We start from the raw sequence: 24,582 nt of genomic DNA, 5'->3' as shown, positions 1-24,582 counted from the left end.
GTTATTTGATGTGGGCTGCCTGAGAGAGGCATAAGAGGTCATGCCTGAGGCCAACAGCATTCCCACTCGAAACAGGGGTATTAAGTCCTTCATTCTCACAGGGGATACTTCTAGTGCATTCCAGCATTATCACAAGGAAGAATACTTTTAGGATAGATAAAGATATCACAAGACTCAGCTGGGTTGGGAAGATCCCCTAGAGGAGGAAATGGCAACCTACTCCAGTATTCTTTCCTGGGAAATTCATGGACAGAGGAGTCTGGTGGGCTACAGTCCATTGGGTTGCAAAGAATCTGATATGACTTAGCCACTGAACACACATACAAAGACTCAATTTTGGAAATAAATACATAAATATAAACATATAACCTAATTATTAGTCTTCATTTCTTGAGCCATAACATATTAAAACAATGGGATGATACATAGTTATGGAACACCTCTTATATATCTGGACTTTGTTAACACCAGGTGTACAAAGATAATTTCCCCTTTTGAGAAGCTCATATTTTTGTAGGAAAAGAAAGCATAAAAACATTAACCCACTAAGGGGCTGTGCTTATATTATTTGTATTGTGTCTGTTCCACCCATCATCTGCCTGGTAGGTAATTGATTTTCAATAAATGTATTCAGAATGAGTTGGTGTTAGAGTAAGAAGTGCTTGTGTAGCAGACAGGATATAGGGCTAATGCTGCCTGGAGGAGGGAGTCAGCAAATGCTTCCATAGAAGAGGGTGTTTTAATGGAACTGATGATAGTAACAATAAAAACAACAATAATAATGAGGTTTTTTTCCAGGTAAGAAATGTGTATAACTATTAGCATAACTGATGCTGTCACACCCAAGTTCCTTTTGTCTTTACCCTGACCCAACCCAGGACTGTACTGTTCTGTTACTCACTTCTCTGTTGTCAAGTGTTTTGTAGTTAATAGGTATAGTTTAATAATCATTAGGATCATGTAGCCCCTATGCTCTGTTGATCCTCAAACAATGACAACCTTTGCTTAGGTGTTCCCATGAGACTAGTTATTCATTCATAAGTCTTGCCTTAGGAATACAGGTCCTCTTTTGAGCACCTACCCCCATACCCTAGTTTAACAATAAAATTGTCCTAATGGACACTGATGTGGAATGTAGTTTCAAAGTCTTCTGGATCATTGTTCGTCCAATCCCACCCTGTGAGTAAGTTACCATATAATAAACGGAAACATGATTATATGGAACTGCCTGTCTTGCTTTCTTTTCTCAAGATGCCATCTCAGTTTGATGGGTATGTTTTGTTCCCTCTGTCCAACAAAAAGGGAGGGGTGGGAAGACTTAGGAGGGGGCTTCCTGGGTGGCTCAGTGGTAAAGCATCTGCCTGTCAATGCAGGAGACACAGGAGATGTGGTTCTTGTTCGATCTTGGGGGTCTTGGGATCTTGAGTTTGATCTCTGGGTCTTGAAGATCCTCTGGAGGAGGAAATGGCAACCCAGTCCAATATTCTTGCCTGGAAAATCCCATGGACCGAGGAGTCTGGCCTGCTATAGTCCATGGGATTGCAAAGAGTCACAGAGTACTGAACTTCTGAGTAGGCATGCATGGAGGAGTTAACTTCATGCACTTGTTCAGGGGGACAATAAAGCATGAAAAAGAATACTGGGAGAGTGGAAGGGAAGTGAGCATGGAAGAAAAAGTGTCCTATTTAAATAAAACCACACATGATACAGATACATATTAACATCTATTAAGAAATCAGTTGGCTTTATGATAATGTGAAATGTTCAGTGAATTTACATGAATAGGATTTTATAAGAGAAATTATTTCTGAGCTAGAGATTTGAATGAAAGGAAACTGTTTTAGGTGTGTAAGATGAAGCACTGTGATATGGTAGTTGGGGTGCTGGCTTTTAGATTTAACAAATTTTTATTCAAAGCCTGACTCTACCACTAACATGCTGTGAAATTAATTAGCTTTAATTAATTTACCTCCTTAAGTCATTACTTAATCTCCCTCAAACTCAGGTTCCTAACATGCAAAATAAAGATTATAGTCCTTCCTCACAAATTTATTGTGAAGAGCAATTCTTGTTTATAATGTCCTAAATATGGTATTTGATACATAATAAGGATTCCATTAATGTTACTGTAAGTGCATTGGGGACCTAGCAGGCAAGACTGGAGCGTGTAAGTTGGGGGCAGTTCCTGAGTAACGGCCACAGGAGTACTATGATAGAGTCTCCTTGTAAAATGAATTCCTATTTTGGGAGTCCTAAACCACAACAGGGACTTTTCCTGCAACAGGTTAGTTCTTAGGTGATTTCATATTTCTTCTTTTATTTTCCCATGAAGGGGGGCAAATTGAGCCCAACCCAATCTAAGGCAGTTTTGCCTTAGGGAACTTGTCTGCTGTAGAACAAGGACAGAGATAGGTCGATTGTAATGAGATGGCTTCTAGTCCTGAAAGGAAGGGATCTTCTTCATCTTGTGGTGCTATGGCCATTCTGGGCCTCTAGCACCTGCAAAATGAGACAGAGATGAAATTTTAGAATCAAAGTTTTTAAATGTAATTAACTGTTTGCTAATATCCATGAGTGGCAAATATACACATGCATGCTCAGTTGCTCAGTCATGTCTAACTCTTTGCGACCATATGGACAGTAGCCCAGCAGGATCCACTGTCTGTGGAATTCTCCAGGCAAGAATACTGGAGTGGTTTGCCATTTCCTCCTCCAGGGGATCTTCCCAACCCAGGGGCTGAAACAAAGCTCCTGTCTCCTGCACTGATCAGCAGATTCTTTACTATGAGCCTCCTTGGATGCTCCCGCAGATATATGATGCTTTCCTTTTCACGACAGGTCAAAGATGAAATCTGATTATGCTTTGAAGGTTGTGGTTTGCTTCTTGAAACTCCCTGTGGTGTCTTTAACAATGTGTTGCCCAGAGCAGGGTAAGTGGCCTTGTCTGACCAAGGGGAGGTGCACTTGTCTCTATATATAAAGGCAAGAGACAGGAGCGGCACTGGGAAAAGTCAGACAGAGCCTGCACAATGAAGAAACAGCTTAAGGAGGAGGCAGCCCCACACTGTGAGCTAAGTAAGTAGCCAGCAAGTAAGTATATAACAGCCCAGGGAATCTACCCACCAGAGAGCGGACCTGTATTGCGAAAAGGAAGGTCCAGTCATTTTATTTTCTAGTTGCAGTAGAAGTTCCCAAAGGAAAGGTTCTGGTCTGGAGGGACTTCATCAAGCTTTTCTGAAACACCCCATATGCATTGCAGAGAGATCCTCAGAACTAATTTGTAGTAAAGAACCTACCTGCCAATGTAGGAGATGCTGCAGACTCACATTCCATCTTTGGGTTGGAAGATCCCCTGGAGGAGGAAATGGCAACCCACTCCAGTATTCTTGCCTGAAAAATTCCATAGACAGAGGAGCCTGGTGGGCTACAGTCTGTGGGGTTGCAAAGAGTTGGACATGACAGAGAGACTTTGAGTATACACACACATGGTATAAGCTTAGTTATTCAGCTTTGGATAAAGACAACTCAGTACTTGCATAGTGTTGAAAGTTGGATACTGGCTTGGTTTGAGTGGAGGACATTGTCTTTATGAATCCTGTTTATATAAGGAAGACAGGGAGTAACATCTTTAAAAAGTGGAGCGTTTGAGGCAGAAAAGGAAGCCTTTTGCCTTATTATTGTTGTCTTCTTTATCATGGGAGTCTCTCTGGTTAGAGAGCATTTGAATGTGCAGAATATAAGGAGTCAGAAGAACTAGGCCCTTGCTGTCTAAGCCATCCAATGCCATTTAGTCTTTGATAATTTAACAAGCATGTATTGAACAATTAATGTTTATTGGCCCCTGGAGACACAGGAAGAGCCCTACAGGTATCATCGGGAATATCATGGACATAGTAAAACAATAAATATGAATTATAAACTGTAATACCATCAGAATGGAATATAAAAGAGTTGACCAACGATAAAAATATATTTATTGTCTAATTCCTCTTCCATTTTTAATTTAAGTTCAGAGTAACATACTTTTTTTAGAATAAGGATCAGTTCCCAGTAAAGACTTACACTGGAAAATTAGGGTTCTCAGTCTTGTCTTTGTTCTTATTGCTAGTAGGTCATCTTGTATGGGTTATTTTTGTTCTCTTTTGTTCCATCTGTCACTAATAATAGAGTGTCTGTAAAATTCCTAGGAAATGAAAGGAGGCTGAAGGTTATCTATTGAAATTTCAGCAGGTTCCAAAGGGTAGAAGGAGGAATATATGAGTCTTGATTTCCTGGTGGCTCAGATGGTAAAGAATCCGCATGAAATGCAGAAGATGCAGATTTGATCCCTGGGTTAGGAGGGTCTCCTAGAGAAGGGCATGGAAATCCCCTCCAGTATTCTTGCCTGGAGAATTCCATGGACAGAGGAGCCTGGCAGGCTACAGTCCATTGGGTAGCAAAGAGTTGGACACGACTGAAGTGACTTAGCATTCTTGCTCGCACACTAGAGAATCTTATATATATATTGTCTGTCATTACAGACAAGTTTTCTTTGCTTTAAGCAAAGAAACTTTGAGGCACATATTACTAAAAATTGTTAAGGTCAGTCTACATTGGGGGCAGCCAGTATCTGTCACTGGAATAAATAAGTTGAATGTAACCTAATGGTAATCATTCCTCACATTTGCGAGAGAAAAGCTACTTAAGTATAAGGGCAAAACATTTTTTTCTGAGATAAGAAGTGGGTACAGACTGGTTTAATAGACTTCTTATTTCAGGGTAAAGAAGTCTCTGAAATTTTTACAGAGCTTGGAGTTGTGTTCTGAGATAGTTGTGTCAGGATAGGAGGCCAGGTTGGGCTGTCAAAGGGAAATACACTGCTGTGAACTTCCGGTTGGGAGGAAATCAGGGGAGGCTTCCAGTGAGAGCTGGGAGGGACAAAGACCAAGCTATAATGTCTGAAAGGAAGATATTAGTGGCCCTGACATGTGAGCAGGCAAGGAGGTTTGGAAGCTGGCAAAGCCTCAGAGGGCTGAGCAGAGAAAGTGAAGAGCCCTATTTAATGGGTATTAATTGGGCCATTCTAGTTCTCAAGTCTCTGGTTAATGAGTGATATTTTTGTCTAAAAACTCAGTACTTCTCGACAGCCTGGCCACATCTCTCCCCAGTTATCGCCTTTGACACCAAGGCAGTTGATGTTATTTTCAACTGTACTCTTCCTCCTTGTATCTTACTCCCTCTCCTCATCTTGCTGCCTAACATTTTCTCTTTATTTTTCTTCTTAATCATTAGATGTTCTGCATGTCAGATTTGCCTTTCAACTTTCAAACAGATTTTCAAAAGTCTAAGTCAAGTGGAAACAGCAAACTTGGTGTTGAGTTGAAATTGTGGTTCTCTGATTGACTAATTGAGATGTCTCCAATTTAGAGATTATTACCTTGACATAAAAAGTCAGTAACATGGTCCACCTCAGTGGCCATTGTGTCAGAGAGAGAGAGAGAGAGAGAGAGAGAGAGAGTCTCTGAAGCAAGTTAGGCATGTTGTACAATAGCAGCACTGTACTTTATGAACTGGGCGTGCTTGTGTGACGTTCAGCTTACTGAAATATTAGCCACTAGGGTAGAGAGCAGAGAAGGCAATGGCACCCCACTCCAGTACTCTTGCCTGGAAAATCCCATGGACAGAGGAGCCTGGTAGGCTGCAGTCCATGGGGTCGCTAAGAGTCGGACACAACTGAGTGACTTCACTTTCACTTTTCACTTTCATGAGCTGGAGAAGGAAATGGCAACCCACTCCAGTGTTCTTGCCTGGAGAATCCCAGGGACGGGGGAGCCTGGTGGGCTGCCGTCTATGGGGTCACACAGAGTCGGACACGACTGAAGTGACTTAGCAGCAGGGTAGAGAGGGTTAGAGTTTCAAGGCTTTTTTCTTAAACTAACACCAGAGGGGCTTTTCACTTTGTTCTTCTGTCAGGTGAAAAACATTGAAAGTGTTAGTTGCTCAGTCATTTCTGACTCTTTGAGACCCCATGGACTATAGTCCACCAGGCGCCTCTGCCTGTATTCTCCAGGCAAGAACACTGGAGTGAGTAACCAGTCCCTTATCCAGGGGATCTTCCTGATCCAGGGATCAAACCCAGGTCTCCTGCATTGCAGACAGATTCTCTATCATCTGAGTCACCAGGGAAGCTTGTCAGGAAGTAGATGTAATCTGTCTCCAACCTGTCTTTTTTTTATTATGTCATTTTATATCAACATCATTTTTATGAAAGAAAAATGGGATTATTTTGTATTCAAATTTTAAAAATAATTCCAAACTTCCCATCCTCAATTATAATTTAGAAATTCACATGGTTTCTCTCTTATCACCCCTAGTGGGGGCAGATTGAGTTTCAGAATCAATTAGATGGAAAGACTCAGAAACTGATGCTTCTTTATTGACCTGGAATGGAAAAACAGAGGAAGCTATCATTTCTCATTCTAAAAAATGGCCAGTAATATTCCTTATTAAAATCCATAAGTTCAGAGAGCAGTTAGCTCTGTTTGAAACACAGAATATTTCAGTTTGTTGACTCCTAATCATTCAGGGGCAGGAGCTCACCTTCATGAAGAGCATCTTATACAATATGAAAGCTATACTAAAAATATTGGTTTGGTAGGATTATCAAGTATTTTAGCCTTAAAGTAGACCTTTAGAGGAAAGGGAATTTTAGAAGGATCTGGAAATCTTTACATTTTCTTCAAAACAAATGGAATTCTGTGTTTTGTTTTGTTTTTTAAATCACAACTCCTTTTTATTCTCTAATAAACAACTTGGGTATGACTTTTAAGGCCTATTTCAGCAGTTTCCATTTTGTCACCAGCATGTTGAACACTGAACACTGGCTGAGGAAATATCAAGAGGGAAAAGAGGTGGCTTTGCCAGTCAGCTTTAAATATTCCTGTTCACATTTATCTAATCAGCTGATTCCATGCACACTTTTCTGGTTGCCCCTATGAAACTTCTTTTCCTACTTAATGCTGTCTCCGGTTTTATCTATATAAAGGAGTGAAAGAAGGGGAGAAGAATTAGAAGACTGTTCAAAAAACATTCCTCTCCAAAACTAAGATTAATTTTAGGGAGACCTTTGCAACATTGAACACAGCTCTAAAATCAATGAAATGGTTTTGGGTGACTTTGCTCTTTGTAAGAGAGTTTAATAAGATAAATATTAGTTTAAATTCAATTTTTTTTTAACCATGGGGGGAATAGTTGAAATTTTATATACTTTAGTACTCAGTATTTCACACTTTCTTGTTGTCAATTTTTAAACCAGGTTTGGGCTATCCAGATTGTTCTTCAGAGTTCTTGTAAATGCTAAGAAAACACTTGGAAGTATTTTCAACTAAATATTCAGAATTTATGATAGCTAGTAAGTGTTGGGGGATATAACTTCTTATGTTGATATAATTTAAAACTTGCAGAAAAGTTGCAAGAGTAGTATCAGGGAATGAATGCTTTCAGAGTAACATGGTTTGATAATAGTAAGCTGCAGGTGCCTTGGGGGAACATGAAAGAGGGCCATATAACCCAGGTTAAGGAGTGAGGAAACACTTTGTTGAGGAAGACTTTTTTATTTCTTTGGATTCAGGAGAAACTTCCAAATCACAATTTCAGAGCATGGCTGTTTGCACACTAAGTCAAAGTAGTAGTAAGTTAAGCTTAAGGCCACATATGCCTGCCCACCAGACAGCTTCAGATCTCTGGTTATCCATTGCTGAAGCTTTATCAGAGAGAACTGATATATCCCTGAAGTGTTCATTGAGAAACGGAAGGTTCCTGAGGTGTTTGTTGGGAAACTGAGTAAATCTGCATGCTTTATGATTTTAAAAAATAAACAATTCATTTACTTGGCAAAATATTTTAAAATTGCAAAACCTTATACAGTGTATATTCATGAGAGGTCCTTTTGCCTGACTTCATTTGTGCTCCTCCACTCCTTCCTCTTGGAGATGGCAATACCAGTTTGGTATGTCCTTTGGATTTCGTTTGTACGTGTATTGTATATTCTGTGTCTCTCTTTTGCTACATAAATGATAGCGTACTGTTCTATAGTATCTTTAACTTCACAGTGTATCTTGGAGATTGTTTCCTGTCAATCTGTTTAGATTTGCCTTGTTTATGGTATTCCATTCTATGAATGTCCTAGGTTGTTTTAGTCTTTTGAAACTACAAACAGTGCTGTGGGAAATATTCTTGCACATACTGATACTTCCTGTACAAGTGTTTCTTTAGTATGCATTTTTAGAAATGGAATTGCTGGGTCAAAGGATATGTAGACTTTTGACATTTAGACAGAAAATGTAATTAGCATTCTTATCTTGTAAAACAGACTTAAAATTTTTTAAATGAGGAATGGGATAAAATTGTTATATTGCATTGACCCATGAGTGCCTTTCCCCCCCTGCTGTTGATGGCTGTTTGATAGGAGGAAACTTGCTGGCTTTAAGAGAAGGTGACACTTAGTGGTTGGGGGTGAGCTAGAATGTCAAGGCACACTGTTAATCATAATTGTCCGAGTACTGGAGGGTTGATTTTTATTACTTGTATCTCCACTTGATCTTTTCTTAACATAATTTAATGACTAAAATGACCTGGAGGTATGGTCCTAGAGAGCAAAGTGTTCTTATTATTAAATTACTGCTTCTATCTGGGTGTTGAATTTTCGTCAAGACCTAAACACTGGCAGCATGCAGAGCGCATTGATTCTCCATTCCTTGCCCTCGTTATGTTCTCTAGACACTGCAAGCAATGAAAGTTAGAGTTGTTCACTCAATGTTTTGATGAGAAAGTTGGAATCTAGGGAATTCCCTGATGGTCCAGTGGTTGGAACTCGGGGGTTTTATCTTCCAGGCCCAGGTTCCATCCTTGTTCTGGAAACTAAGATCCTAAAAGCTGCACAGCGTAGCAAAAAAAAAAAAAAAAAAAAGCAAGAAGTTGAAATCTAGAATGCATTTTCTTTCTTGGAGAGAGATTTTGGAAAGAAGATCAGACTCTTGTGTTTAAAAGTTCTGTAAGTAATTATGGGAATAATCACTTAGAATACTAATTACAATAATTTGATTTTTTTGTGAGACATTTCTTTTTAAAATTATTTAACTATCACCCTTTCACACATGATACTTGGGGAAAAACACACTTCTGTCTCAATTGTTTGCTTTTTAAATATAACCTTTAAAGGCCTGTTTTGAATAGGAATCTTCCTCAAATGTGTTGAATACTTCTGTGCCTTCTGAAACCAGATATCAATCATCAAGACAAAAGTAATCTCATTGAATTGGTCCTTCCTGAGTAGAGCAGCAATTTGAAACTTGAGTTATTCTTACTAATATAATATTAATAATACTAATCTTAAAAAAAATAATTCACGACATTTTGGCACTTCTTTCTATTTTATTTATTTAATTAGTTTATTTTTTGGCTATGTTGTGTGGCTTCAAGATCTCAGTTCCCCAGCCAGGGATTGAACCTGGGCCACAGCAGTGAAAGGCTAGAATCCTAACCACTATGCCACCAGGGAACTCCCATAATAATATTCTTCTTTGGGAGGTGGGTTGGAGGGGGCCTTTGCTATGTGACTTGTGGGATCCTAGTTGCCTGACCAGTGATCAAATTCACACCCTTGGCAGTGAAAGCATGGAGTCCTAACCTCTGAACCACCAGGGAATTCCCAGTAATCTTCATAATAATGTTTCTGAGGGATTGAAGCATACAGAAGTTTTCTCATATAAATAGCCCACGATTTTCTGTGTAAGAGCCATAGTCCCAGATCGGATTTTTGGTTTCTAGTTTATTGTGTGTTATCTTGGTTTCTTAGAATTAATGTAAAATAAAAGTAAAAACGCTCTGAGTGGGGTCTAGGAGCTGTGCTGTGATTGGAATTCAAGTGGTACTGCTACTGAGTGGTCAGATGTGTATGTCCCATTTAGGTGAGGTGCTGGCTGAGATAAGGGTGGGGTTTAGTCAGCAGTATTGAGATCTGCTGGTGAAACCATCTGGTAGCTCAAACTCTGATAGGAAGGACATGGATTTTGTTCATTATACAAAGTTCTTGATATTGGTGACTATAGAGATGAAAGGTTATGTTTCCTAACTTAGCAAGAGGTGGTATGTTTTACACTCCAGAATATAGATGAAATCTAACACCCCCTTCAGGTCTTAATTCTGCAAAATAGGTATAGAATATGTCAATTTGTTATTGTTTTAGTCATTAAGTCATGTCTGACTCTTTTGAGACCCTATGGACTGTAGCCCACCAGGCTCCTCTGTCCATGGCATTTCCCAGTCAAGAATACTGGAGTGGGTTGCCATTTCCCTCTCCAGGCGATCTTCCCAACCAGGGCTCAAACCCAAGTCTCTTGCATTGGCAAAAGGATTCTTTTCGGCTAAGCCACCAGGAAAACCCCAGAATATGTTACCAGAATATCTAAAAAAGAAAGTAGAGCACTGTTCACACAGGAGTGGAAAAAGACTAGTAAAGGAAAGAGAAGGGGAGGCTTCCTTAGTTTTTTAGTAGGATAGTTGTTGGGGTTCAAGGGGAGGTGGTTAACAATTAATATTATTTACCTTTCCCCTTCGAAGTTTGAACTTAACTGAGAAATAGATTCCTTAATCAGTAGATCAAAATTTTTTAAAATTAGCCTTATTGGTGGAGTTGACTGGAGAATATGCCATAGATCTGTGACCCAATGGATTTACTAATATACCCCCTCTAACCCCCAGTTAAACTTAACCCAGTAGTCCTCATGCTCTCCCTTCCCAGGCTGCTTATTGCTGATGGAGAGAAGTGCAGGTGGAATGTGGACTATGCCTTGTCCTCCTGGTGCCTCTGGGGGGGCAGGGAGGTGGAGCTGGTCATTCATTTTTCTCTTAGTTGTTGAAGTGCTGAGGAATGAGACCTGAAACCTTACAGCTGAAGTCTCTGTTCACGGAAAGGTGAGGCTGCGAAACAGTGGCCCTCTTCTACCAGTGTGCTCGTGAGATGCTTCCCCCCGACCCAGAAGCTTGAAATATGAGCTTAAATTGTTAGTTAGATCAAAGAGAGTTATAGATCTCTGTCCTTAGAAACCCATCAAAATGGTGGGAAGTCAGTCTCTTAAATATTTGGGTTAATCTGGAGGCAAAGGCAGAGACTGGGAGATTGCCTCAAAGCCATTCTGTGGATGCTTTTGTTGTGTTGTTCAGTCACTAATCCATGTCTGACTCTTTGTGACCCCATGGACTGCAGCACCCCAGGTGTCCCTGTCCCTCACTATTTCCTGTGGATACTTATTAAAAACTACTTGCCCGCTTTCCTGGAATACCCTTTACTTCAATTTTGTTTTGAAGTGTTGCCAGCAAAAATATGATTAAGACTTTTATATTTTTTCTATTAAACATCTCTAATCATAGTCTGCGAACTGTGATTATTTCCAAGGTTATCTAATTCAGTAGAACAATTATTCTTTTCACATAGTAAGGGTTCAGTCATACAGAGTCACAGAATGCTGCTCGTGAAACTTGTTTTAATTTGTTCTTGCTAATTCCTCTCCTTCTCTTCTCTCCTTTCCAGAGTCCTATTCTATGAACTCAGGCACTCAGGTATCCACTACGGTGTTGGGTCCTGAACAGAAGATGCCAGATGGTAATTTACAGCTTTGTGTCATTGACTCATTTTTGTTTGGATTTAGGCTTAAGCCAGTAACAGAGATTTACCATATTGTCCTTCTTGTCCTCTGTTTCATCAAAAATTGTCGCCATCTCCTGTCCCCCAGCCATCAATATCATGGAGACCTGCTCCATTCAGACAAGGGAAACACTGCTGATTAGTCATCGATGAGTGCTCCTGTCATGAGGGTGACACCTCCCCTTCCCCAAGCTCTTCACTGCCGGTCTTAGTCAGGTGGCAAAAGGTTCCTGTTTGGTGGTTTCCCTGAAACTTCAGAGTTTAGCCTGAAATGTGGCAGTATTTTGCAAGTTACCCATTTTTGGGGCAGCCTGATGGAGATATCATGTCCAAGGATGATCCTTTGAGTAAATCCTACTAAAAAAATGGGTGGGGGGTGGAGACTGGAGTGTCCCATTAGCCTGACAATTTCCTTCTAAAAGTTAAGATTTTAGGTTATCAGTGCGGCTAGTCTAGGGATGTTATATATTAAGCGCTAGACATCAGTGATTTTAGAAGAAAATGATTCTAAAAATTGGCAAGTGGCAGTAGAAGCGTGAGGGCTTCCCCAGTGGCTCATCTGGTAAAGAATCCGCCTGCAGTGCAGAGACCTGGGTTTGATCCCTGGGTTGGGAAGAGCCCCTGGAGAAGGGAACGGCTACCCACTCCAGTATTCTGGCCTGGAAAATTCCATGAACTCTATAGTCCATGGGATCGCAAAGAGTCAGACACGACTGAGTGACTTTCACAGTGCAGTACAATAGAAGCGTGAAAGTAGGGGGAGACCATTTGTGAGATTAGTGTTGAAAACTGATGTAGCGCTTAGTGACCGGGGAAGAGGGTTGAGAGGGAGCTTTATCACCATAAGCAATTTTGTATTCCTCAAATTTTCAGCCATGTGAATGTGTTGCCTATTCAAAAATTAATTTATTAGAAATATAAATAAAAATAAAGTACCAGAGACATTACTTTGCCAACAAAGGTCCATCTAGTCAAGGCTATGGTTTTTCCAGTGGTCATGTATGGATGTGAGAGTTGGACTATAAAGAAAGCTGAGTGCCTAAGAATTGATACTTCTGAACTGTGGTGTTGGAGAAGACTCTTGAGAGTCCCCTGGACTGCAAGGAGATCCAACCAGTCCATCCTAAAGGAGATCAGTCCTGGGTGTTCATTTTAGGGACTGATGTTGAAGCTAAAGCTCCAATACTTTGGCCACCTGATGCGGAGAGCTGACTCATTTGAAAAGACCCTGATGCTGGGAAAGATTGAGGGCAGGAGGAGAAGGGGACAACAGAGGATGAGATGGTTGGATGGCATCACTGACTCAATGGGCATGGGTTTGGGTGGACTCCGGGAGTTGGTGATGGACAGGGAGGCCTGGCGTGCTGTGGTTCATGGGGTCGCAAAGAGCCTGACATGACTGAGCGACAGAACTGAACTGAACTGAACTGAACCAGAAATTGATACAGAGTCAGGTTGATCTTGTGCATTTAGGTATTAAAAAGGTTTAATTTCAGTATTTCTAAGATGATTATTAATATTAGTGTATTTTGTTAATTTTAACTCATTTCTTTTCAAATCTGTTAATTCAGAAAATGCTTCTGGAGACCATGGAGTCTCTGTCAGTCTTGGTGCCATCAACCCTGCCTGCAGTAACTCCTCAATTCCACAGTCCCCTGGGGCACACACAGAGGAGCCCTTTACCACCTACTTTGATGAGAAGATTGCCATTCCTGAGGAGAAGGTTAGTGACAGGTCCTTAGAGAAAAATATTATTATCTAGGGAAGACCTATGTACAATGTCTGCTGGATAACTCAGGATCAGCAACCTCAGAGTCAGTTCTGGCAAGCAATCTCTGAAGACTGAATTTTTGTAGTCAGAGTAAACAGAAACTTTTAAGGAAACTAAGGCCCTTGAAAAACCATTGCCAAGTTGTACTAGTGAGCATTTTTTGACCCAGAAAGGGAAAATTTCATGTTTCCTTTTTTCCGGTGCCTTTTGTCCCATTTGGGTAGTGTTTGAGCACAGAGGTACTGCTATTATTGCTGCGGTTTTAGACTGAAAGGCTGTTGGAAGGGCAGGTAAGAGAAGGGCTCTTATTTGGACAGAGAGCTCACCAGGTTATTGATAAGGAATGGATAAGATGGAGGAGAAACTTGGACTCACCCATGTCCAACTTTCGAACCCTTTGTTCTTATGAAACTGATATTGCTGCTTTTTATGTGATAAAATAATAGATAAATTAGATCAGCAGTTTGGAGGTGATAACCTTTTTTTTTTCTCCAAGAGACACTTTTATTATTATTATTTAAAACTTTTTCTTCTATATTGGAGTCTAGTCAATTAACAATATTGGCTAGTTTCAGGTGGACAGCAAAGGGAGTCAGCCATACATAGGCATGTATCTATTCTCCCCCTGGAGGAGATAATCATTTTGCTCTGTTTTCCTCTCTTGTACAGCCCTCTTGTTTTAGCTTTCGCAAACTCTGGGCTTTCACGGGACCAGGATTTCTTATGAGCATTGTGGATCCAGGAAACATTGAATGTGATTTGCAGTCTGGAGCACTGGCTGGATTTAAGGTGAACATAGAGTCCTCCCTCATCCATTTTTTTTGGTTTACCTGGTGGCTCAGGTAGTAAAGAATCTGCCTGCAATGAGGGAGACACAGGTTTGATCCCTGGGTCAGGAAGATCCCCTGGAGAAAGGAATGGTAACCCACTCCATTATCCTTGCCTAGGAAATTCCAGGACAGAGGAGCCTGGCAGGCTACAGTCCATGGGGTCACAAAGAGTCGGACACGACTCAGTGACTAACACTTTAACTTTTTCTTTCCTTTTTAAACACACAGAGCACACCACATCCTTTTCCTCTGCTCTGCCTGTTGGATATGAACCTTGGTTGGCTACATGCTGACTCTTCATTGGCTCTAACACTTCGATGAAAAGTACTTTTCTGTTTTTAAATTTTATTTTATCACGTAGTTGGTTTTTAGTTTTATTTACCCAGGTAGTTTCCTTGAACAAAAGTGAAACAGCAGAACTAGAACTTGGAAAGGTGCAAGGCGACCTAGCAAGTTCTGTGATACAGAAGGTGATACAGAACTCAGGTCATTGGATTCCTGAACTGGGCTCTTCCCTGAGTGTGCTGTTTCTCATTCCCATTGCCAAACAACCAAACCAAAACTTCCAGTTATCTCGAGAGTGTAATGGCGGGATTTTGTTCTTCTCTAGTTGCTCTGGGTTGTTCTGTTTTCCACCATCATGGGACTCCTGCTGCAGAGCCTTGCAGCCCGACTGGGAGTGGTCACTGGGCTGCATCTTGCTGAAGTGTGTCACCGCCAGTATCCCAGGGTAAGCAGTGTTCGTCTCACATCATAGGTAACTATGTGTCTGGTAACCTATGCTAGCCCCTAGTATACTAAAATAGTGGAGGATGTGGGGATCGTGGCCCTGAGGGCTGGGAATCCCAAGGGAAATTCTCTAGCTCCTCTTGCTGCTAAACCGTGTTTCCCTGATGCTGGGAAAGATTGAAGGCAGGAAGAGAAGGGACCACAGAGGATGAGATGGTTGGCTGGCATCACCGACTCGATGGACATGAGTTTGAGCAAACTCCGGGAAATGGTGAAGGACAGGGAAGCCTGGCGTGCTGCAGTCCATGGGGCCGCAAAGAGTCGGACACCACTGAGCGACTGAACAACAACAACAGTGTCTGGAAGACAGGTTTAAACTGACTTGATCTTTGGATAAGTACTAATCTGCCTCCAGTTTGTCTTAAATGTTCAATCTCCTTTCCTGGCTGTGAGAGTATCCTTACCTGCTTTTTATCTTGTATGCCTCTTAAAAAAAAAAAAACAAAAAAACTTGGGAATTCATAGTTTGTTTTATCTTCTCTTTCTTCATGTATCTTAGTGGTTTTTTTTTTTTTTGTGACATATTTGTTAGGTAGTAGATTCCTGGAGGTTGTTTTTTTTTTTTCCTGGCCTCAATGAGCTAACAGAAATTTCTTTCTGTTCAATTATTGACCAGATTAGATCCCAGATTTTATTATAGGACACCCAATTCCAACACTTTGCCCCGAGTCCCTTTGCATATCTGTCTTTTTTTACTTGCTTGTGTATTATTACACTAAGGATGACTCCAACATTTTCACGTTTGTTTTGTCTCTTCAGCTGTGGTCAGGATAGATATTTTCTTCTGCAGTATTTTTATTCTCTCCTGAACAATATTTTGACCATCCTAGCATTCTCATTTTCCACTAAAACTTTCAGGATTGTTTTTAGATGAAAAATTAAGTGGAAATAATGAATGGAAATTCCATTCTTCTGTCAAGTGAAACGGAAGGAGAAGAAATTGGCATCAGCTGCTGCCCTGACCTTGACTCACAGGCTCTGCCACAAAGAGCACCCTGGCCCTCTCCAGCAGGGGGCCAAAGCTGAGTTCTGGTCCTTCATCTCTGGACCTAAGGCTTAATAAAGGACTGTTATTAAGTCCTTATCACAGTGCCAAAATGTGAATTCCAAACTATAGGGAAGTTCTTAGAAATGATTAATTAGAACCATATCTTTCTGCTGTTTGATGTTTAGGTTCCACGAATCCTTCTGTGGCTGATGGTGGAGTTGGCTATCATTGGTGTAGATATGCAAGAAGTTATTGGCTCAGCTATTGCCATCAATCTCCTGTCTGTAGGAAGGTGAGGGGGTTTTCTCTAGAAAGTAATCAATGTTTTGTGGGATTTCAAAGCAAGTATAAAAACAAAAGTCCTTCCCAGCTGGCTCAGTGGTAAAGAATCTGCCTGTCAAGCAGGTGATGCACGTTTGATCCCTGGGTCAGGACAATCCATTGGAGAAGGAAATGGCAACCCACCCCAGTATTCTTGCCTGGGAAATCCTATGGACAGAGGAGCCTGGTGGGCTATAGTCCATGGGGGTTGCAAAAGAGTTGGACATGACTTAGCAATGAAACAACAACAACATAAAAACAAAAACCCAAGTCATTTTCAATTTTCAAAATTCAACTCAAGTATTATTTTTTCCATTTAACCACTCTGGAACCACCTTCTTCTCTTCTGGCAGATGTAGGCTCTTTATCTCCCATGTTCTCATGTTTGGTCATGCATATCTGTGTTATCCAGTGTGTGGCAATGTATATTATAATTAATTTGTATGTCAGCTTATCCCACTTGTCAAGTGAACTCCTTGAGAGATAAGACCCATATTTTTCAGCTTTGCGTCCTGAATGTCTGTAATAGTAGATAAAGTTTGAATGAATGTATTACTTTACTTAGTGCTGTGATCCTAAAACGCCCAAGGCCTGGCCTCCTTACCACTGTTCCCTTTTCCCCAGGTCCTTGCTCCTCCAAGGGTCATATATCTAGAGAGTTGTTGGGAAGAGAGTCTTTTTCTTACTGTTTCTTTTCTTTTCTTTTCTTTAATCTCCCATTTTAATATCTGACCTAGGATTCCTCTATGGGGTGGAGTTCTCATCACCATTGCAGATACCCTTATATTTCTCTTTTTGGACAAATATGGTAAGGACAGTGGGAACAGAGGGGTCACTGAAATTTCCATCATGTGGCTTACGGGGAAATCTGCCTTCTGTGAACTCACTGCTACATTTTCCTCTTCAGGTTTGCGGAAGCTGGAAGCGTTTTTTGGTTTTCTCATCACTATTATGGCCCTCACATTTGGTTATGAGGCAAGTATTACAGGCTGATCATTAGCTGTTGTTTGTCTTTTTTTCATTAGCTTTTTAAACAAAATTTTTGTCCTTTTATTATAAAAGACAGCGTGTGTTAACAAAACCCAAATTCAGCACTAGGACAATTTTAAAGGAATAAGGATATAGGAAAGACTAGTGTCCAGGAAGTTCTGCAGGGGCTCCTAGGTGAAAAATGACTAGAATTTCTAGGACTTTCCAGACTAGACTCCCTGGTCCCAAATTGGCCATCTCAACAACAGAACAGCCTTGGCAAGGATTAGGAGAGGAGTTGCAGGGTTATTCTTGGTTGTTACCTTGACGGGTTCTGTTTTTGCTCATCCTGGTTGACAGTAATTCCAGCTTGGACTTTCTCTGCATTGTAACAGTTAATGAACTATAGGGGATACAGTGCATGTTTCCTGTTTTGTGCCCCAGCCCCAACACTGCGTTGGGTTATCCCTAACCTTATCATTATATGCAGTGAAGTGAAACCTAGCACCTTTCTATGTCCAATTATTATAAACTGATTTCTGTTTATTGGACTAGCTAAGCTTTTAAAAGTATGTCTACTCTATGAGTAGATGATACAGCTTGGTCTAAGGCTTCCAAGAGAAATGCTGAACCAGGAAAAACAGTGTATGAGAAGTGTTTTTGAGTGAGTCTCAGCAGATGCTAGTGGCAAGCATAAATAATTTTTATATACATATGTGAGCACCAGATGTTGGATCATTGAAAAACAAGAGAGTTCCAGAAAAACACCTACTTCTGCTTTATTGACTACGCTAAAGCTTTTGACTTTGGATTGCAACAAACTGTGGAAAATTCTTAAAGAAATGGGCATACCAGACCACCTTATCTGCCTCCTGAGAAATCTGTATGCAGGTCAAGAAGCAACAGTTAGAACTGGACATGGAACAACAGACTGGTTCCAAATTGGGAAAGGAATACGTCAAAGCTATATATTGTCACCCTACTTATTTAACTTACATGCAGAGTACATCATGAGAAATGCCAGGCTGGATGAGGCTCAAGCTGGAATCAAGATTGCTGAGAGAAATTTCAATAACCTCAGATACGCCAAAGACACCACCCTTATGGCAGAAAGCGAAGAGGAATTAAAGAGCTTCTTGATGAAAGTGAAAGAGGAGAGTGAAAAAGTAGGCTTAAAACTCAACATTCAGAAAACAAAGATCGTGGCATCTGGTCCCATCACTTCTTGGCAAATAGATGGGGAAACAGTGGAAACAGTGGCTGACTTTATTTTTAGGGGCTCCAAAATCACTGCAGATGGTGACTGCAGCCATGAAATTAAAAGACACTTGCTCCTTGGAAGAAAAGCTATGACCAACCTAGACAGCACATTAAAAAGCAGAGACATTACTTTGCTGACAAAGGTCCATCTAGTCAAAGCTATGGTTTTCCCAGAAATCATGTATGGATGTGAGAGTTGAACTCTGAAAAATTGATGCTTTTGAACTGTGGTGTTGGACAAGACTCTTAAGAATCCCTTGGACTGCAAGGAGATCCAACCAGTCAATCCTAAAGGAAATCAGTCCTGAATATTCATTGGAAGGACTGATGCTGAAGCTGAATCTCCAATACTTTGGCTACCTGGTGCGAAGAACTGACTCATTGGAAAAGACCCTGATGCTGGGAAAGATTGACAGCAGGAAGAGAAGGGGACAACAGAGGATGAGATGGTTGAATGGTATCATCAACTGAATGGACATGAGTTTGAGCAAGCTCCTGGAGTTGGTGATGGACAGGGAAGCCTGGTGTGCTGCAGTCCATGAGTTCACAAAGAGTCAGACATGACTGAGCCACTGAACTGAACTGAGCACAGAAGCATGATTTGTGTGGGTAATCAAGAATTCACTGTATTCTAAGGTGTGTCTCACAGGAGTTATTGTGACACTAATATCAATAAGGCCCTTAGCAACCATGTTATTTCTTTAGAATATTAATTATATTCTTTACACATCTATTTAGTATATGTAAAATAATGTGAAATGTCTGGATACCCCAGTCATAAATTCTCTAACCTTGTGGTGCTTGGTTTCTTTTGGGTGGTTCTATGTTCCTCATTTCCTAAATAGTGTTGATGAAGGGGTTTAAGGAGTAAAGGATGCAATGTTATCTAGTACCGTATTATTCTCCTAGTGTCAAGTTCCAGAAAAGGCTAATAGCTGTTCTGTTTGTATGTAGTATGTTACAGTGAAACCTAGCCAGACCCAGGTCCTCCAAGGCATGTTCCTACCATCCTGTTCAGGCTGTCGTACCCCACAGATCATTCAGGCTGTGGCCATCATGGGTGCTGTTATCACACCACACAACATATACCTGCATTCTGCCTTAGTCAAGGTAAGCAAGACCTATCTTATCTCAGTGACTTATGTAGTTCATGGCATCTTTTCCTTTTGTTGCAAGGGATACATATTTAGTTTACAATTATTGGAGCCCTGAAGGAGCACGGTGTTTTTCCACAGTTGGACACCACACTCTTGTATCACCAAGGTGACCAGAGATGACTGACCCCATAGAGAAAGGACGAAAGTCCTTAAAAGATCTGAAGGGGCACCGTGTCTCTTGTCTTTAAATCTCAGAAACCTCAATGGCCTCATGGAGGTCAGGAGGAAGGAGCCCAACCTAGCTTTTACCAGTCAGTCCAACACAATTGTTTGCTGGAAAGTTTCAGAGACCTTTGTAATTAAGGGTAACTCCCCCTTATGTCTAAAATCAGGTTGTTTTTGTAGGTCAGTGGTTCTTCAAGCCACAGTAACTGAGGGCTCATCACTCACTCAGTCACTTTTCCCTGTTTGGGTATGTGTGATGTCATCAAAGGGTCGTGATTAAACTCAGTGAACCAGGATGTATGTGGGGTCTGTCACACTTCATGTGGTCAGTTGTTTGACCTCTAGGACTTTCAGCTGACTCCAACTCATGAAATATTACAAGGAAACTTGTTCCAACTAGTCAAAAAATGACTGTTGCTATTACCTCTCTAGTCCAGACAGGTAGACCGAGCCAATAAGCAGGAAGTTCAAGAAGCGAATAAGTACTTCTTCATTGATTCCTGCATTGCTCTCTTTGTTTCCCTTATCATCAATGTCTTTGTCATCTCCGTGTTTGCCGAAGCATTTTTTGAGAAAACCAACCAGCAGGTGGTAAGTAAGCCAGGGACCTGGGTAGCAGTGACTGTGAGGGTAAGGAGGAGGCTGACTGGGGCAGAAGGCACGACAGTGACTCAGAGCTCAGGCGAAATAGATCTCAGTGCTGACTTAAGTCGCTGCGCTAGTCGGGTTTGTAGTCTAGGGCTGTGGCCAAGTCCAGACCCATCATTCTCAGCTTTGGACTGGGAAGGGACCAGTCCTCAGATAAAAACTGCCTCATGCTGTGGTTAGTGGCTTCACGTCTATTTGCTCTTTCTCATCCCCTTTTGCTTCCAACTACTGACTGCTTTCCAGTCCTGCCATTTGGTGATGACAGGTTGGGAGGAGTCAGCACACAGAAAATAGAATCTGTGGCTAGACAGACTGTTTTATCACACTGAGTTCTCTGTCCTCTTGACTCCTGATTGCCAACCTAGTTTTGATCACTCCTTTGTTTCCTCTCACTCTCATAGGACCTCTGATTCCTGGCTCTGCTTTGACTAAGGACTCTCTATTCTGGGTGTCCCTTCATATTTGAAGCCTTCTAAGGGCCCTCACTTCATGTCACCATTTAAATTGACCTAACATTCATGTATTACCATGCATACTGTAACTCAGGAAAAGTTTTTGATGACCTGGGAGTGTAGAAAAATTATCAAGGAAGACCTCAAGGCCATTGCTGCCAGTCTCTGCTGTCATCAATCCATGTCCAGTGTCTCGCCTTCAGCATCCATCTCTTAGATGACCTGTGTGTGATCTATAGGAGAGGTCTTCTTATCTGAGTCCTGGACTCAAAATTAAAAATTGTTCCTAAACTGCTTTGGTTCCAGGTTGCGGTCTGTAAAAACAGCAGCAGTGCCCATACTCACCTTTTCCCTGATGATAACTCAACACTGACTGTGGACATCTACAAAGGGGTAAACCTGTTCAGGTTTCTGATCTTTGCTCCTGAATCAATATTCTCAGCATAATATCTGGTCTTTGCCATGGGTTCACTTCAGAGCTCAGCATACCTTCTCTGAAGTGTTGTTTTTTTTTCCAGAGGTCCAGATACCAGATAAGACTTTTGGATTATGTAGAAGGCAATAGAGATCTGCTGAAAAGATGAATTAATTGAATCAGCAATTCCCAAACCTGTGCTGCTATAGGCATTAATCGGGGTGACTAGAGAAAGTGTTCTTAGTAAAGTGATTTATTTTTTATACTTGTTCCCCACCTAGCCCCAGTGACGGGACACTTTATTTATGTAGGCTGTCCTGTGTGGCGTGTGGGACCTAGTTCTCTGACCAGCATTCGAACCCATACCCCCTGCATTGGGAGTACAGGGTCTTAAACCAATGGAACACCAGGCAAGTCCCCGTAAAGTCATCTTTATCGGGGCCTCTCTGTCCCTTATGCTAGTTACATTATGAACCTCCAAGAGTAGAATATAAGCATCTCCAAAATTCATTTGTGCTTTCTCTTTGTTCCTGTTATCATCTTCCAGAATACTGTGTTAAAGAATATAATTTGGGAAATGTGTTGTAGACTTTTTTTTAATAGTTAATGTATAAGTTAAGGATAAAAGCTTTAGGAACCTAGACAAGAGAAGGGACTAGGCTAAGGAGAAATGGGGACCCATCCAGCAGAATTTAGGTTGAAAGCCTCTGAATGAGGTCAGGACCCAAGTCTAGCTTCTGGGACAGTGCTCAGCACAGTGCTTGGTAGAGGTGGGTGTGTGGCCAGGAAGACAGAGAGGTGACACAGAGGAGTACTTTGGGGTGTTGTCTCAGGTGATCTTTCTCCCTTGCCTCTCCAGGGTGTTGTGCTGGGGTGTTACTTCGGGCCTGCCGCTCTCTACATCTGGGCGGTGGGGATCCTGGCTGCGGGGCAGAGCTCCACCATGACAGGAACCTATTCCGGCCAATTTGTCATGGAGGTATGTGCTGCTGTGACTGGGATAGACTAGGGGAAGAGGACATTGCCCTTTTGTTCTTTCTTAATCCCGTGCCTCTATTGTCTTCCCAAACTACCCAGTCCTTTTTCTATTTCCTTCCAGACATTCATCCTGTTTCTGTGTTTTCTTCCAGGGATTCCTGAACCTAAAATGGTCACGCTTTGCCCGAGTGAGTCTGACCCGCTCTATTGCCATCATCCCCGCTCTACTTATTGCCGTCTTCCAAGATGTGGAGCATCTAACAGGGATGAATGACTTCCTGAATGTTCTTCAGAGTTTACAAGTGAGGAGGGAGCTGGGGAAATTCACATCCCACTAAGTCAGGAGGGATTCTGTACCTATATTCTGTATTGCCTTTAGATAACAAGCCTAGTGTGGTTGTGGGGAAAATTCAGAGGAAGAAAGAGGCATAGTCTTGGTCAATGGTGAATGCATATGAAATCTCTGGCATCTAAAAGACTTTTAGAAATGGCTTTATTTTTAAGCTTGTTGAATGGGAATTATAAGCTGTAATTACACATAGAATACAATTATTGTTTGTTAATCCAAACAAGCATTAAATAAAGTATAGGACACTGTTGGGCTTTATGGAGATTAAGAAGACAAGGCAGATACAAATTTTGTAAAGACACTGTGATCATAATTGATTCTGGGTTCATGCTACAGATTTCCACATAACCCTCCAGCATGTTGTGATGACAGGAATAATTTCTCACAGAATAGATGAGGCAGGGTCTGTGGTTCCATTTTGCTAACAGTGCTGCTCTCTGGGGTGTTACAAGGACCCCCTGTAGCCCCGTCTGATCTAATTTTTTTCTTTTGCAGCTTCCCTTTGCTCTCATACCCATCCTCACATTTACAAGTTTGCAGCCTGTGATGAGTGAATTTGCCAATGGATTGTGAGTGTACTTCTTTTTGTTCCCCAAGATGTTGGGGGACAGATATCTTCATCAAACAGGCCAGTTAGGAAATAAGTCATAGGGTACTATGTGCTTTAAGAGGTGGCTGCTAGAGCTGCCCCCTCAATCTCTAACTTAAAAAGGAGAGACTACTGGGGACTTCCCTGATAGTCCAGTGGTTGAGACTCTGCCTTCCTATGCAGGGGGTGAGGGCTTGATCCCAGGTCAAGGAACTAAGGTCCTAAATGCCACAGGGTGTGGCCAAAAATTAAAAATAAATGAACACAACATTGTAAATCAACTGTACTTCAATTTTAAAAAATTAAAGAAAATAGAGATGGTAAATGTCACAAAAAAGGGAAAGCACATTTTTTATTTCTGGGGGAAGTTTTTCAGCTTTTAGTGCTTTAACTCTTCAACTTCAGCCACTGAAGGTTAAAGCATCTTAAATCCATGTTAAATGATCTTGCTGAGAGAGGCATAAGCTAATACCTTTTATATACATGTCTAAAGGACATGGAGTATTTGAAATGACTTGTGGTATCTCTAGGGACTCATGACCTTTTCAGTTGTAGGGCTTGTTGCATTTTTTTGGGACTTATATGATACGGATTATTTGATAGTGGTTTTTTTTTTTTTTCTCTTTCTCCGTATCATTGTGTAATTTTTGCTCGTTTAATCTAACCTGGGACAAAAGAAGCCCTTTCCAGTTTATTTTGAAATGCCGCTTACTCCTGTCTCGTGACCTCAAAAGACACAGTGTCCTTTTCTGTTTGTGAATAGGTTGGACTATTCCACCAATAATTGTGCTGATTCTTTTGACAGAGGCTGGAGGATCATAGGCGCTATTGTGGTCCTTGTCGTCTGTTCCATCAACATGTACTTTGTCGTGGTTTATGTCCAGGGTCTAGGGCATGTGGCATTGTACGTGGTGGCTGCAGTGGTCAGCGTGGTTTATCTGAGCTTTGTGTTTTACTTGGTAAGTCCAGCTGGGAGGAGGCAGGGGTGGTTGAGGTGGGGCTAACACTCAGAAGAAAAAGGATCCCAAAGAACACTTACCAATCTATCTTCAGGTTATTGACACAATTTACATGAAATTGTTAAATCAGCTGTGACTAAAGAATATTTTTAGCCATAAATTTTCCCTGGTTCCTAAGAGCTGTCATTTTTCTCTTTCTGTCACTCTGTCTGATTTCCATTCTAATAATTCCTAACCAGAGAGTGTAGTATGTTTGAAG

General features: G+C 41.2%; 1 protein-coding gene across 1 annotated transcript in view; it reads left to right on the top strand.

Moving 5' to 3' along the window:
* Window positions 1-3,029: 3,029 nt before the first annotated feature.
* The window catches only part of LOC122427169 (natural resistance-associated macrophage protein 2-like), a 32,852-nt gene continuing 11,299 nt past the window's right edge, over window positions 3,030-24,582 (top strand). Inside the window, exons 1-15 of the mRNA XM_043446469.1 lie at window positions 3,030-3,075; window positions 11,570-11,641; window positions 13,255-13,406; window positions 14,124-14,243; window positions 14,895-15,014; window positions 16,247-16,353; window positions 17,120-17,190; window positions 17,290-17,357; window positions 19,566-19,721; window positions 20,366-20,524; window positions 21,340-21,426; window positions 22,308-22,427; window positions 22,579-22,728; window positions 23,271-23,344; window positions 24,170-24,323. Of these exons, the coding sequence (XP_043302404.1) occupies window positions 3,030-3,075; window positions 11,570-11,641; window positions 13,255-13,406; window positions 14,124-14,243; window positions 14,895-15,014; window positions 16,247-16,353; window positions 17,120-17,190; window positions 17,290-17,357; window positions 19,566-19,721; window positions 20,366-20,524; window positions 21,340-21,426; window positions 22,308-22,427; window positions 22,579-22,728; window positions 23,271-23,344; window positions 24,170-24,323 (1,656 nt within the window). The remainder of the gene's footprint in view (window positions 3,076-11,569; window positions 11,642-13,254; window positions 13,407-14,123; window positions 14,244-14,894; window positions 15,015-16,246; window positions 16,354-17,119; window positions 17,191-17,289; window positions 17,358-19,565; window positions 19,722-20,365; window positions 20,525-21,339; window positions 21,427-22,307; window positions 22,428-22,578; window positions 22,729-23,270; window positions 23,345-24,169; window positions 24,324-24,582) is intronic.

Source organism: Cervus canadensis, chromosome 25 (assembly GCF_019320065.1).
Source record: "Cervus canadensis isolate Bull #8, Minnesota chromosome 25, ASM1932006v1, whole genome shotgun sequence".
Lineage (NCBI taxonomy): Eukaryota > Metazoa > Chordata > Mammalia > Artiodactyla > Cervidae > Cervus > Cervus canadensis.
The sequence above is the reverse complement of the archived record's forward strand: the minus strand, read 5'-3'. Positions and strand labels throughout refer to the sequence as shown.